This window comes from Sarcophilus harrisii, chromosome 3 (assembly GCF_902635505.1).
Source record: "Sarcophilus harrisii chromosome 3, mSarHar1.11, whole genome shotgun sequence".
Classification (NCBI taxonomy): domain Eukaryota; kingdom Metazoa; phylum Chordata; class Mammalia; order Dasyuromorphia; family Dasyuridae; genus Sarcophilus; species Sarcophilus harrisii.
The window spans coordinates 245,080,563-245,093,217 of NC_045428.1; the positions used below are offsets into that span (position 1 = coordinate 245,080,563).

Consider the following 12,655-nt stretch of genomic DNA (forward strand, 5'->3'; position numbering starts at 1 on the left):
AGTGTTTTAAACTATCAGATTTTAAATTTAATGTTTCATTTTATCTTGGAAATGCCACCTTAAGCAGAAAGAAATGTAAGAACTGTTTAAAGGTTTATCCTTAAATTTTGGCATTAAATGAAAATTTCACTTACACATGAGATTGCCCATAATCAATTTTACAAAATTGTATACATTTCATTTATGTTCATAAAATATTCCACATCATGTTTCTGTTGAAATTTCCTTAAAGGACATGTTTGTGAAACTTGCCATATCTTGTGGAATAGTTGAGAGATTACATGGGATGATGGAAAGAGTGCAGGGTTTGAGAGCAGAAGAAACCTAGGTTCAAATCTTTTTTCTAACATTCATCAAACAGGTCATTTAATCTTCCTCAGCCTTATTTTCTACATTTGTAAATTAGACATAGTAATATCCATAATAAGTGGCAGTGTTGCATAGTGAATAGAATTTCTGAATCAGGAAGATATGGCTTCAGCATACTAGCTGGGTAATCCCCTACATTTTATCTTTGGTCTCTATCCTACCATAGCCATACCATCTTTTATGCCTACTGAAAAATGACCCACACTATGGTTCTAGAAATTAACAGGTCAAAGACTTCCAGGAATAATGGCACATCAGGAAGGAATACTTTCAGAAAAAACTAGTAACAGAAAAGAAAAAATAAGTAGTCATGGCCAAAAGTACAATCACCTCATGAGATCAATATAGTCGTAGTGTAATGAAATGATTGAGAGGTCACAGGAGCTAGGAGCTGGCTAAAAATGGCGCTCAGAAATACAGTATTTTTAGTTTATAAAGAAAATCAGCTACTAGAACCAGGGGTGAGGAAGTCATACCTGGCAAATATCTTCAAGATTATATTTGGAAAAACAAGTTATGTAATTAAATTTTAATTCTCTTGATTGCAATTTGTTTCTCAGCCTTAGGCCACTATCTCCTTCCTCCTACCACCTATTCTGTATTTCCCAGTCATTTGGCTGCTATCCCTTCTTCACAGAGTCATCTACCATAAGGGAAGTAAAATCACTTTCTGATGCCTAGGTGTCCCATTACTCATTCTTTGACTTTTATCCATGAATTAGAGAAAATAATCAATTAGGCAGTATCTTACCCTATCAGATCATTCAAGGTCCCAATCTCAGATGAAGGTGGAGAATGAGACCAAAATGAGTAGAAAAAACCATCCTCCCTTGAGTTTCTTTTTCCCAGATCTCATCTCTAATGGCTTGTTTCCCGGAGGAACAAATTATGGTAGAGACTCAATCATGGCTGCAGCAGCATCCTTCCTCTCCTATCCCTCTCAAATGGGCTATCCAAAAATCCACTATTTGGCCTCCTGATTTTTGTTCAATAGCTAACATGGTTTCATTTCATTTCAATTTAGTTAATTCTTAAGCTAGCTTTTTAATGGCAGTTAGTAGCAACTAGGGAACAATGAAATGGATGGTGTTCTTGCCTTCCTGCTTCTTCTTCCTTCAGACTCAACATGCTCACCACTCTGGGTCTGTGAGAGCTCCACACAATAATAATTGTATTATAACAATTAGGAGCAGTGCTAAGCTACCTCAATAATCAGTGAGTCTCCTTTCCTTTGCCAGTGTCGCCTTTCTTAAAACTGATTTAAAAACAAAAATAAAGTTTCCTTTTATTTTTATTATTGAATTGTTTTAGACTCATTGTGACCTCAGTTGGAGTTTGCTTGGCATTTTCTTCTCTAGCTCATTTTTACAGATGATGAAAATGAGGCAAACAGGGTTAAGGGATTTCCCTAGGATCACAAAACTAGTGTATTTGATCTTAGGTCTTCCTGATTCCAGGGCCAGCGCTCTATGTATGCATTGAGTTGTCTCACTGCTATGTTGTGCCACCAACCTTTTTCTAGATTACAGCAGCTCTGAGGAAACATTTCATGAAGATCATAATGTGTTGTTGAGTGCAGCTCTTCCCTCCTGCCCAGTGTTCCCATCCAGGACCTATCCAAATCACTGAGTTGTCTGTCAAGTACATCCCCTTTTCAGCACAACTTATATAGGATGTCTTGAAGCCTTGAGATTTTAACCAATCAATAAAGCAGATGGGATTCAGTCACCTAATTTGGAACTTGATAAAACTACATGTTTTTAAAGAATAATATTAGATTATGGTGCTGCATAGATGCCCATCCAGGCCACTGTTTTATAACTATAATGAGGGGCTGTGTAGTATGCCTTCAGCATATAGAACAAATAGGGCCCACTACTCATTCAGTCTTAGCTTTAGACATCAAGTTTAAACCCCCTCGTTGGAAGGATGAAGAAATGGCAACTTAAGAGAGGTGAAGTATCTGTAATGATGTAAGAATTCAGACTTTGACATAAATAAAGTTTAAAAGAGCAGTGGGATTGGGAGGGAAGATAAGTTCAGTTTGGGACATTTTGGGTGGATGCCTTTAGAACATCCAGATTGAAATATCTTCTAGAGAGTGTAGAATTGAAACTCCAGAAAGAGGCTAGGTCTGGATAAATAGACCAGTGGTATAATAAATCTTTAGGAACTAAGGTGATTTCTAAGAGAGAATGTGTATAGAAAGAAACACCTAGGACAAAGTCTTGGGTAACACTCCTCATAAGTTGGGAGTATGATCTAGATAATGAACTAGCAGGAGACTAAGGAGCAGTTGATTGGCTATCTTCAATTATCTTCATTTTACTCTAATAAGGAAGAAAAGTGTATAATATATTTTAGAATGATTCCTTTTCAAAATTATGGAAATAAAAATATTTTAAAAGATAGGGTTCAGTCATCCAGAACATTTACTCAGAATGCTATAAATTTTGGCAGTTCTGGACATGATATTGGCCTTATCTCTTGAAAGAAATTTTTTTAGAAACATGAATGAGCCAATTTGTTATTAATAATAATAGCTAATATCAAAAAGTATTTTGAAGTTTTCAGAACACTTCACATCTATTATCTCATTTGATTCTCAAAACAACTGTGAAGTAAGAGCTATTATTATCCCTATTTTACAGATAAGGGAACTGAAGCACAATGATCAAATGACTTAGCCATTTGATCATATAGCTAGTGTCTAAGGCAGGATTCACAATCAGGTGTCCTTGACTCAAGGACATTCTATCCATTTGTATTTTCTTCACTTATCCTACATTCATCTTTCTATTGATAAATGTTCACCCAACAGACAAACAAGTTTATAAACAAACCCAAAATGAGGTATCCTCTCTGAAAACAACAAAACTCAGGTTTTAAGTTGACAAACTATTCTTTGGCCACCTCATATGATATATGAATTTATATGGAATTATATAGAAATATGTTTATTTCTGTTGGAGGAGTACCTTTGCAGAATTTTCATGATTGATATTTTCTATGATAACAGGCCTGTGAAGATATTGTGAGAATTAAATAAAATGTAATTAAAGGAATGAACATTTTCTCTCCTCACTTTTCTCAACAAAAGCTGGAGGAGAAAAAGTTGGTGAAAAGACTGCCCTTCAATGTCAGTTTTCTTGTAAAGTTTTTAAATCATCCCTCTTTCTGCCACTGCCCAACAAGACCCCATTCATGTGTTTATACAGTAAATAGCCTGAGTTATGACAATTATTTCTGTAATGTATTTCTGGGGCAGCAAATCCTAGGAGATGAATATTTTGAGCTTTGTTTGTAAACTTTCCTGTGTTACTAGCCAAGTTAAAAAAAACATCATACCTTGAGAAGTTCATTTCCCCAGTATAATCATGTAGGTTTTTATGAAGGCCTATGAGCTCTTAAGGCTTGCTCCTCTTCAGTTTTTAAGAACATCTGGAATATCATTTCTTTTTGTAATGACTTTGAATTAACTATATCCAGAGCACCAAAAATTGTTAAGATTCCTAAACATCATGTTACTAACTAAAGTGGATTTCTCATATAGTCTTTTTTTTAAGTAATAGTGTTTTTTTATTTTCAAAATACATGCAAAGATAGTTTCCAACATTCACCTTTGCAAAACCCTGTGTACAAAGTTTTTCTTTTCCCCACCCTTCTTAGCTAGACTGCAAGCAATCCAATATATGTTAAACATGTACAATTCTTTACACATGTTTCCACATTTATCATGCTGCACAAGAAAAATCAGCTCAAAAAGGAAAATAATGAGAAACGGGAAAAACAAAAAGTAAGCAAACAACAACAAAAATGGTGAAAATACTATGTTGTGATCCACATTCAAGTTCCATAGGCCTCCTTCTAGATGCAGATAGCTCTCTTCATACAAGTCCATTGGAATTGGCCTGAATCACCTCATTGTTGAAAAGAGCCATGTCCATTAAAGTTGATCACTATATCTTATTGCCACTATGTACAATGTTCTCTTGGTTCTACTTACTTCAGTTAGCATCAGTTCGTGTCTCTTCAGACCTTTCTGAAATGATCCTGCTAATCATTTCTTATAGAACAATAACATTACATAACATACATACATCATAATTTATTCAACATTCCCCACCTAATGGGTGTCCACTTCCTTATAATGGCTATCCAGTTCCTTAACACTACAAAAAAAAAGGCTGCTATAAACGTTTTTGCACATGTGGGTTCTTTTGGTTTTTTTATGATCTCTTTGGGATACAGACCCCATAGAGACACTGCTGGATCAAAGGGCATGCACAGTTTGATAACCCTTTGGCATAGTTCCAATTTGCTTTCCAGAATGGTTGAATCAGTTCACAGTTCTACCAACAATGCATTAATGACCCAGTTTTCCCACATCCCCTCCAACATTCATCATTATCTTTTCCTGTCATCTTAGCCAATCTGAGAGATGTGAAGTGATACCTCAGGTTTGTCTTAATTTGCAATTCTCAAATCAATAGTGATTTAGAGCATTTTTTCATATGACTAGAACTTTCATATAATCTTAATAGTTTGTATAAAAATTTTAGAATTAGCTCTTGAGCCTGTTATTGCACATAACCTGTGAATATTGCTCTTCTTTCATTTATTGTGTGGTATGCTGTAGTATTGAAAACAGTGTTAAAGACTGAATTTTTAGGGCTGTTCTGATTTTCCTCCTAACTCTTTCCTTTGATGTTTGTCTCCTTTCTTAAAGCAGGAGCAATCGTCAGGGTAACAGGTATCTGACTATTTACCAATCTTCTATGTGCTCTTCATCTGTCCTGAAAGATCAGATGTATGAAACTCTTTTGCTTCATACATCTACTCATATTTTTTTAAATCACCTATTCACATTAATAAATATGACTATCATCATAAATTTGCTTTTCCTTTTCTTTAGCATTTTAGATTTTTTTAGGAGTCATTTTAGTTATATTTGCTAGTGTTGTTTAACAGTATTTTCCCCCACTTCATCTTTTATGAACAGTTAACAATGCCTTAAAGAATAATCGTGAGAGAATAACTTGTTGGTTTTTAGAAAGCTTGTTTACCTAATCCATAAATGCTTTCAGAGTTAAGATTATTTAGATGTAAAATTAATTGTTCTGTCAGGCTGCTTATGGAGAATGCAATTTTCTGGTAACAAAGATTTCATTCTCTTAATACAAAAAAAAATAGAAAATATTATTTAAAGATCTTTCAAGAACTTTTTCTTTCATAAGAAAAATAGTTCTAGTATGACCTAATTTAGATTCTACTTCATTTACAAATCTCAATGCAATGAATGGTGTTGTGGTTGTTGTTGTACTTTGAAAATTACTTAACTGATAATAGGTAGAAAGATTGTGCCTATGTCAAATTGCATATGACCTTCATTTTTAGTTCTAAATTTGCTCCCCTTAAACATGAAGATTTACATGTTTATGATATTCGGCAAAAATTTTGATACAATTCTAAAATATATGTATCTTCATCTGCATTATCTACATTGTGAGTCCTTAGTATGTGTTGTGAGTAGGGGTCACAGTCCCAATTTAGCTAATTAATTTAAGGATTTTCTTGCTTATCTATGTTTATGTATCCCTATGATACAATTAATTGAGGTGACTGATTAATAGGCAAGTGGCTAACCACTTCCCATCCACAAACAAAAGACAATTCGAATCATAAAAAAAAATAAAAATTCTTTCTCTTCTTTGTTCCAGGCATTATGTTACTATTCACCAAGATTTGAGCTTTCACTCATTTATAAGAGTGAAAAACTTGACTTACTTGCCTGGAACATAGGCCTAAAAATCCCTTCATTTTTTAATTCTCTTTTTTTGCATCTCCACATGATGCCCCCTAACAGGCAGCCTGACCTTTGTCTCAGCTTTGACCCCTTCTTCTAGCTCACCTTTCCCCACACTTCATATATTTCTTTATATTTGAAGTTGGCGTAAATACCATGTGCTACAGAAATGGGTGAGGAATTTAATGATAATTCTTAGATACTTTTGAAAAGAAATTAATAATGAAGAGATTGATTTGTTCATTTTTTAGGACATGGTTGCTCTAAGGCTAAGACCATAAAAGTTATTTCCCTCATAGACCAATTATGACACATTCCCAGCTTCTACCAGTTAAACCACAGTAGATAACAAAAAGGGTACTCACTAGTATAGGATAGTGAATACATTAACATTATAAGAGGTTAATCTTACACTGTTTGACCCACAGAAACAAAGATAATGAGTAGAAGTTATAAACAGTTATATTTCAATTCAGTATAAAGAAGATATTCCTAACTGAAGGTCCCCAAAATGAGATATGCCACCTGATGAGAAAGTGACCTTATCATAATTGGAATCATTCAAGTGAGCTATTATAAAAGAAAATTCATCATTTAGTCAAGGTTTAGGGTAATTTCTAAAGGTTTCTTCTAATTGATCTACCTTTTCTATGAATTCTTTCACCAGAATTTGAAAACAATTCAAGGTCATGTCTTTTGTATATTAAGGCAATAATATAAACCACCATCAGTAAGACCATATTCATGGTCAAGGGTTTGGTGGACTTATATCTATTTTAAAATTATTTCTTTTTCTAAAAAGTCTGTTATCTTATCCTTTAATATACTTTATAATGTTTTTAAATCTGAGGAAGATCCCTAAGAGGAAATCTTCTTCTGTGGCATTTTAGTTCTAAAAATGAAATCTTGCCTTTAAAGTCAAAAGCTCCTTCACAAAGCAATTCATCTGCTCTCAAAGATAAAGGTAAGAAGTGCATTGACTTGGGCTTATGATCCTAAATATGCTAACATACTAATTTTCATTCATATGAAATTTCATATTAACATTTATAATTTTTCATATGAAAGAACAATGAAACCACAACATCAGTATAAATAGATGTTGAGAGATTGCTACAAATGACAGTACCAGCATAAGATCATTCAGAATGTAATTTCCTTATTTTGTGGCTACCATTTGGACAGCTAGTAGGTTAAGCAAATTATAGTTCCTAATGTTATTTGTTATTTCTCCATTTGGTTGTCAGTATTTGCATGAAGATTTCCATCTTTTTTTAAAGGAGGTTTTAACAAAAGATTTACTTGGTGGGCTGGTCAGAGGGAACCAATAATGTAATAGAATTTCAGCCACATCATTTCACAAAGAATAATGAAGCATGGGAAGTTTTTTATATTAGTACTCAGATTTCTGAATTTGCACAAGGAAATGAGGAACATTAAGAGGATATTAAGAATGGAGTGGGGGAAGGTAGTAGAAGAATCCATCTGAAATATTCAGCATCTTTTTTTCTATTTCAGATAAAAACAGATGAAGAGTATATTAAGTATCAGACACCATTAAACAGTGACCTTTCATTTAATCTATTTGCTCCATCAAAGTCTCAGATGTGTAGTCAAACATTACCAGTTCTACCTTCCACATCACAAAGCTTTACATATTTCTCGGATACTGAAAATTTTATGCCAGAAATGCCACCTGTCCCAGCTCGGAGCAAATCCCAGGAAAATAGAAAAAATTCCTCAAACCCTTTTGATACTGACTTAAAGAAAACAAATCCTTTTACTGATAGAACTTATCTTGGAAATCCATTTAGTTCTGACTCTCAAGAATCTCAGATAATTTCGTGTCTCTCTCGAAAAGAACCTGATAACAGTCCTTCCGCCTCTTCATATGTTCTCAGTCGTAATGTAAGCAAGACTTCGTTTCCTGAGGATGGATTTGAGGACAGTTTTGATTTGCAGAGCACATCTTCAGCAGTGAAAAGTCTCAAACCAAAAGACTGGGTAACTTTTGAGGAGGATAATTTCAGTGTAAAACAGAAATCACAGGACAGTGCAACAGAATTGAATAGAGCAATTTCATCTGGTTGTTCACACTTAGTAGACACTCGGTCAACTTCATTTCATGACTCAGACTTGTCCTTGGACTGGAATAAAAATTCAACTGTTCCTTTTTGTATGTTGCCATTAAGAAGACCACCTAAGCCTCCTGCCCCAGTAGTAACGCCTAGCCCTCCAGCTCCTATAGATCCTTTCACCCCTTTGGCATCTAAGACTTCATCAGCCATAGATTTACAGAAAGATAATGTTAAGAGATGAAAGGTCTTTTGGGCAAGATATATTCCCAAAATTGGGCATTAAAGTTACACTATGTGCAATAATTAAGTGCACTGATATCTTCATGAAATACCACTATTTAATGTGTACAAGTTTGAATATGTATATTTTGGGAATACACAAAGATAATTTTTATGGTAAAGTTGTTTGTTTATTGGGATAGGTAGCCAAAAATAATTAGTTTGTAATCCCAATTTAAAAATGCTTAAAGCTGCTTTTAGGAATACTACTTATTCTTCAAATTATCTCTTATTCTCCCCGTCAAAAGAATATGAAAAAAAAATGATAATTTTCACCTGACATAGTCATAAACCCTTTCATACAGATTAGAAACTGGTATTTATAAATATTTACCAAAGAACTGCCAAAAGTATACTGAAAAAACATTTGACAGGTATTTTTTTTTAATTATATAACAAATTATTTGCATTATTTGTTAAACTCCTTTTATTTATATGGCATAGATTCAAGGCAGATTTTAATTATCTTCAATGCCCTTTTGTGTCTATTGTTATAGAATGAAGAAGATTGTAACTATAACTGAGACACTTTATATTTCATTTCAGTTATGTGGAATATTTTCATTTCCTGCTTCTTAAGCTTTCCTTCCCCAAATTGGGAGAGAAAAAAAAAAACACATTAAAGAACTCATTTTTTTTCTGCCCTTAAGTTATTGGTTTCTCTTCAGCACCTCAGTGGAACCAGAAGTTCCCTGCCATGGGTAGTTACCCAGACTACTTTGAAAATCTTGTGGTTCTTTGAAAACATCTGGAAAGATAATTGTTGCATAATTTACTTAATAGCATTTTAACTCCTGGTCTTAAATATGAGTCTCTCCTTGCTTTTGGTTAAGGCACATTTTACCCCACACCTATTCTCACTGCTGTATTTGCTAATTTAGTTATAAAACATCGCTTCCACCAGACAAAGCAGAAGACCTCACTGCTGATGAAGCTCTTTTGAATGGAGGATGTAATCCAGTACTACTTTATCCCATTAAGAGGCTACTAATGTGAAGCCCCAAATCAGCTGTGGATTTTATCTCCTGCTGTGCACTGCCATTATGCAATTGATCTTGCTTCCATTCTTTTATCAAGAAATGAATGTGCAAAATTTATACAAAATGTGGTATTTTGATAACATTGAGTAAACTCAAGCAGAAAATTGCTTTCGTAATACTTCTGTTGCAAATATAAAGTGATCTTTTACCTTATTAAAATGTCTCTCCAATACGCTTTTTAAAATAAGTATAGTTTATAAAGAATTACCTTTTTTTTGCTGTCAGTTTATTTATTTAAAGATGTGCATTCGTCAAGGAAAAGAAAGTAAGACTCACTTTTATTGGTATAATTTCAGAGTTTGATCATAGGCAGAAATAAGATAAAAAGCAGAGATGATTGTGTCACTTATGGGAAACATTATGTAAAAGACATCTAAATTCATAAATGTTATCAAAATACTATATTTGTAAAATTAATTCACACTTCTCTTAGCAGCCAAGATCTGCAGTTAAATAGAAAAGAAACCCTAGTGGATTTTATATTGTGCTTTTTGTTGTTGTTGTTGTTCTTATCTGAACAATAGTATTTGTACATTTTCAACAGCAGTATTACTATAAGCAGTGTGCTTCAAAATGTGAATTAACTTGTTAAAATTGTGGCTGCTAATATCTGTGTAATGATCCGTATTCAGATATGCTCTATATTAGCAAGACAATTCTTTGAACTTTGCTAGTGCAAATTGAAATTCTGTAAGCAGTGCTTCCTGTTGGATATCTAATGATAAAGTGCAGTCTAAAGTGTACATGCAGCTCATCATTTAACAAGATAATCAAGTTTGCAGATTACTAAAAATTCAGAGTTTATTGGATTTAAAAGGTATGCTGCAAGTAGCTAAAATAGTATGATGTGTATTAGTAAAATAACTAGCATTTCTTTAAAAAAAAAAATACTAAATTGAAACAAACACTAAACTTTTCACTAATTCTTTGTCCTTTGTGGTAAGTTGCTATTTATATGTAACAATGTTATTGCTTATGTGGCACACTATTTATAACTATACACTTTACAAAACTATCATATTAAAATGCAGTGGTATGTGACATTCTGTACATATCCTGTGAAATGTGGCATCTTAATTAAAAATACCTGTCTTTACCATGTTGATCACTTTGCTTAAAAACATATTTTAGAACAAGAGTTCAGACACTAATATACTTCCAGGAGTTTTCAAAACAATTTCTGTGATAATTAGTGGAAAACAAGTAAACTTATTTATCATATGTGAACAGTAGTAACCCACTTATTCAACAGTAAAAATATTCCTACCTTGGATCTAAAAATAAAGAGAAAATTACTTTTGGATAGCCAAAGGAGCCCCATGCCATTTATTCAGTAAGAAAGACTTTCAGTTTCACATTTGATTCTTATTTTTTAGACATAAGCTTGATTATTTAGGCAAACTGAACTGGTTTTGAAGGATGGAAAAGAACATACAGAAGTTTGAAAAGGCAACCTAATTGACAGAGGAGATAATAATTACATTCCAAGATACTAAAAACTAATTGGTATGTTTTTTAAGTCACTGTCTTTGATTTTGGAAAGTTTGTGGAGAAGAGCAAATGTTATTCCCCATTTTCAAAACAGTGAAATTTGAAAACCATAAGTAATATATTGATTGAATTAATGGTAAATCCTAAAAACAATCATTAAAGGGATGGACAGTGAGAAAAATGTGATCGAAAAGAACTGGTGTGGTTTCATTAATAATTCATGTTGGATACTAAATCTCATATCCTTTATTGAAAGTCATTAGGCTGTAAGGAAGAGGAACCACACCAGTAGATAAAGCACCAGCTCTGAAATCAAGAGGACCTGAGTTCAACTTTGGAATCAGACATTCACTAGATTTGTGACCCTGTCCAAGTCATTTAATCTTTATTGCCTCAAAATCCCTACATCCTCCTACCCCCAAAGTCATTAAACTGGTAGATCAGGATAATACTGTAGAAAAGAAACAAGCTAAAAATTCTCTTATCACAATAAAATGAACAAACTAGGGTATATTAATTTTGTATCTTTGGGTCTATTTATTGTTTACAATTTAGTTGAAATTCTATTCATTATCTGCCTACAAAGAAATTTAGCATCTCATCACATCTATTGTATTCTTATTAAAATCCTGCAAAATATCTAATCCCCTTGATATTGACTTTCAGATATTTTAATGTAGCTCCCCTCTTGTTGCACCTTGTGTCAGGAAGAGAGATGTAACCTTGACACAGAGGTGCTTAACTCAAAGTCAAGGAAAGATAGTTGCAGGACAAAGACTATTATATTGTTCTTTCCACACTCCCATTGTGACTTCAATGGGCTAAAGAGGTTGGAAGGTGTCAAGACAGCTAGCTCCTCACCAACAAGCATTAGGCCAAGACAGGATTGATCCTCTGGAATTTTGATTCACACTAGATTGGAAATTCCACAATCAGAAGTTGAAATTCCCAAATTCATTCCATGTGTTGCAATTTCCAGATTTGGAGGCTTTCCAGACTTTCTGCTTCTTTGGCCAAAAAATCAAGGCAATTAAATGTTCCAGAATTTAGGATCACAGATTTAGAGCTGGAAGGATCATAGAGCTAGAGTTGCAAGGGTCTTCATGGCCATCTAGTCCAACACTGTCTTCTGATAAATGAGGAAACAGTTTTAGGATTACATTTCAAGTGGTAGAGTTGGGATTTGAATCTGGGTTCTCTAAGTAAATCTAGCTTTCTACTATATATACCACCCTGTTTTCTTATGTGGAGGTGGGGGTGAGAGATGGGAGGATGGTTGTTGGGAGTTCTAAAGCCGAAGTAAATTAGTTGGCATACCGTGCCTCTTGTTATAGATGGCCATTATATCTAATTTTTCTAGTTATTGTGTACTGTTTGTTTAAAAAATCCAAAAAAAACATGTAGAGGGTAGAGTTCTGAAGGAAGCCATGACTAAGCCAGCGTCATCAGATCTTATTGAAAATCGGCCAATTCATTCAAAAGGAGCATTGACTTTATAAAGAATGGGGCTTTTATTTGTCCTTCGTTCTTGAAGATCAATCATGGCATCAGATAATGCCATGACATGCAAGTGAATTGGATTTGATAGATGG

At 33.7% G+C, this 12,655-nt stretch overlaps 1 protein-coding gene across 8 annotated transcripts in view; it reads left to right on the forward strand.

The window, feature by feature from the left end:
- Positions 1 to 10,669, forward strand: part of SYNJ1 (synaptojanin 1) — a 117,624-nt gene extending 106,955 nt beyond the window's left edge. For 6 of the 8 annotated variants that reach the window (XM_031959349.1, XM_031959351.1, XM_031959352.1 and 3 more), the window contains one exon: positions 7,694 to 10,669. In XM_031959349.1, coding sequence (XP_031815209.1) covers positions 7,694 to 8,494 — 801 coding nt within the window. In that variant the 3' untranslated portion in view covers positions 8,495 to 10,669. Of the gene's footprint in view, positions 1 to 5,098; positions 5,123 to 7,693 lie in introns of those variants that run through there. The other 2 variants (XM_031959354.1, XM_031959355.1) reach the window with 2 other exon arrangements.
- Positions 10,670 to 12,655: the final 1,986 nt, after the last annotated feature.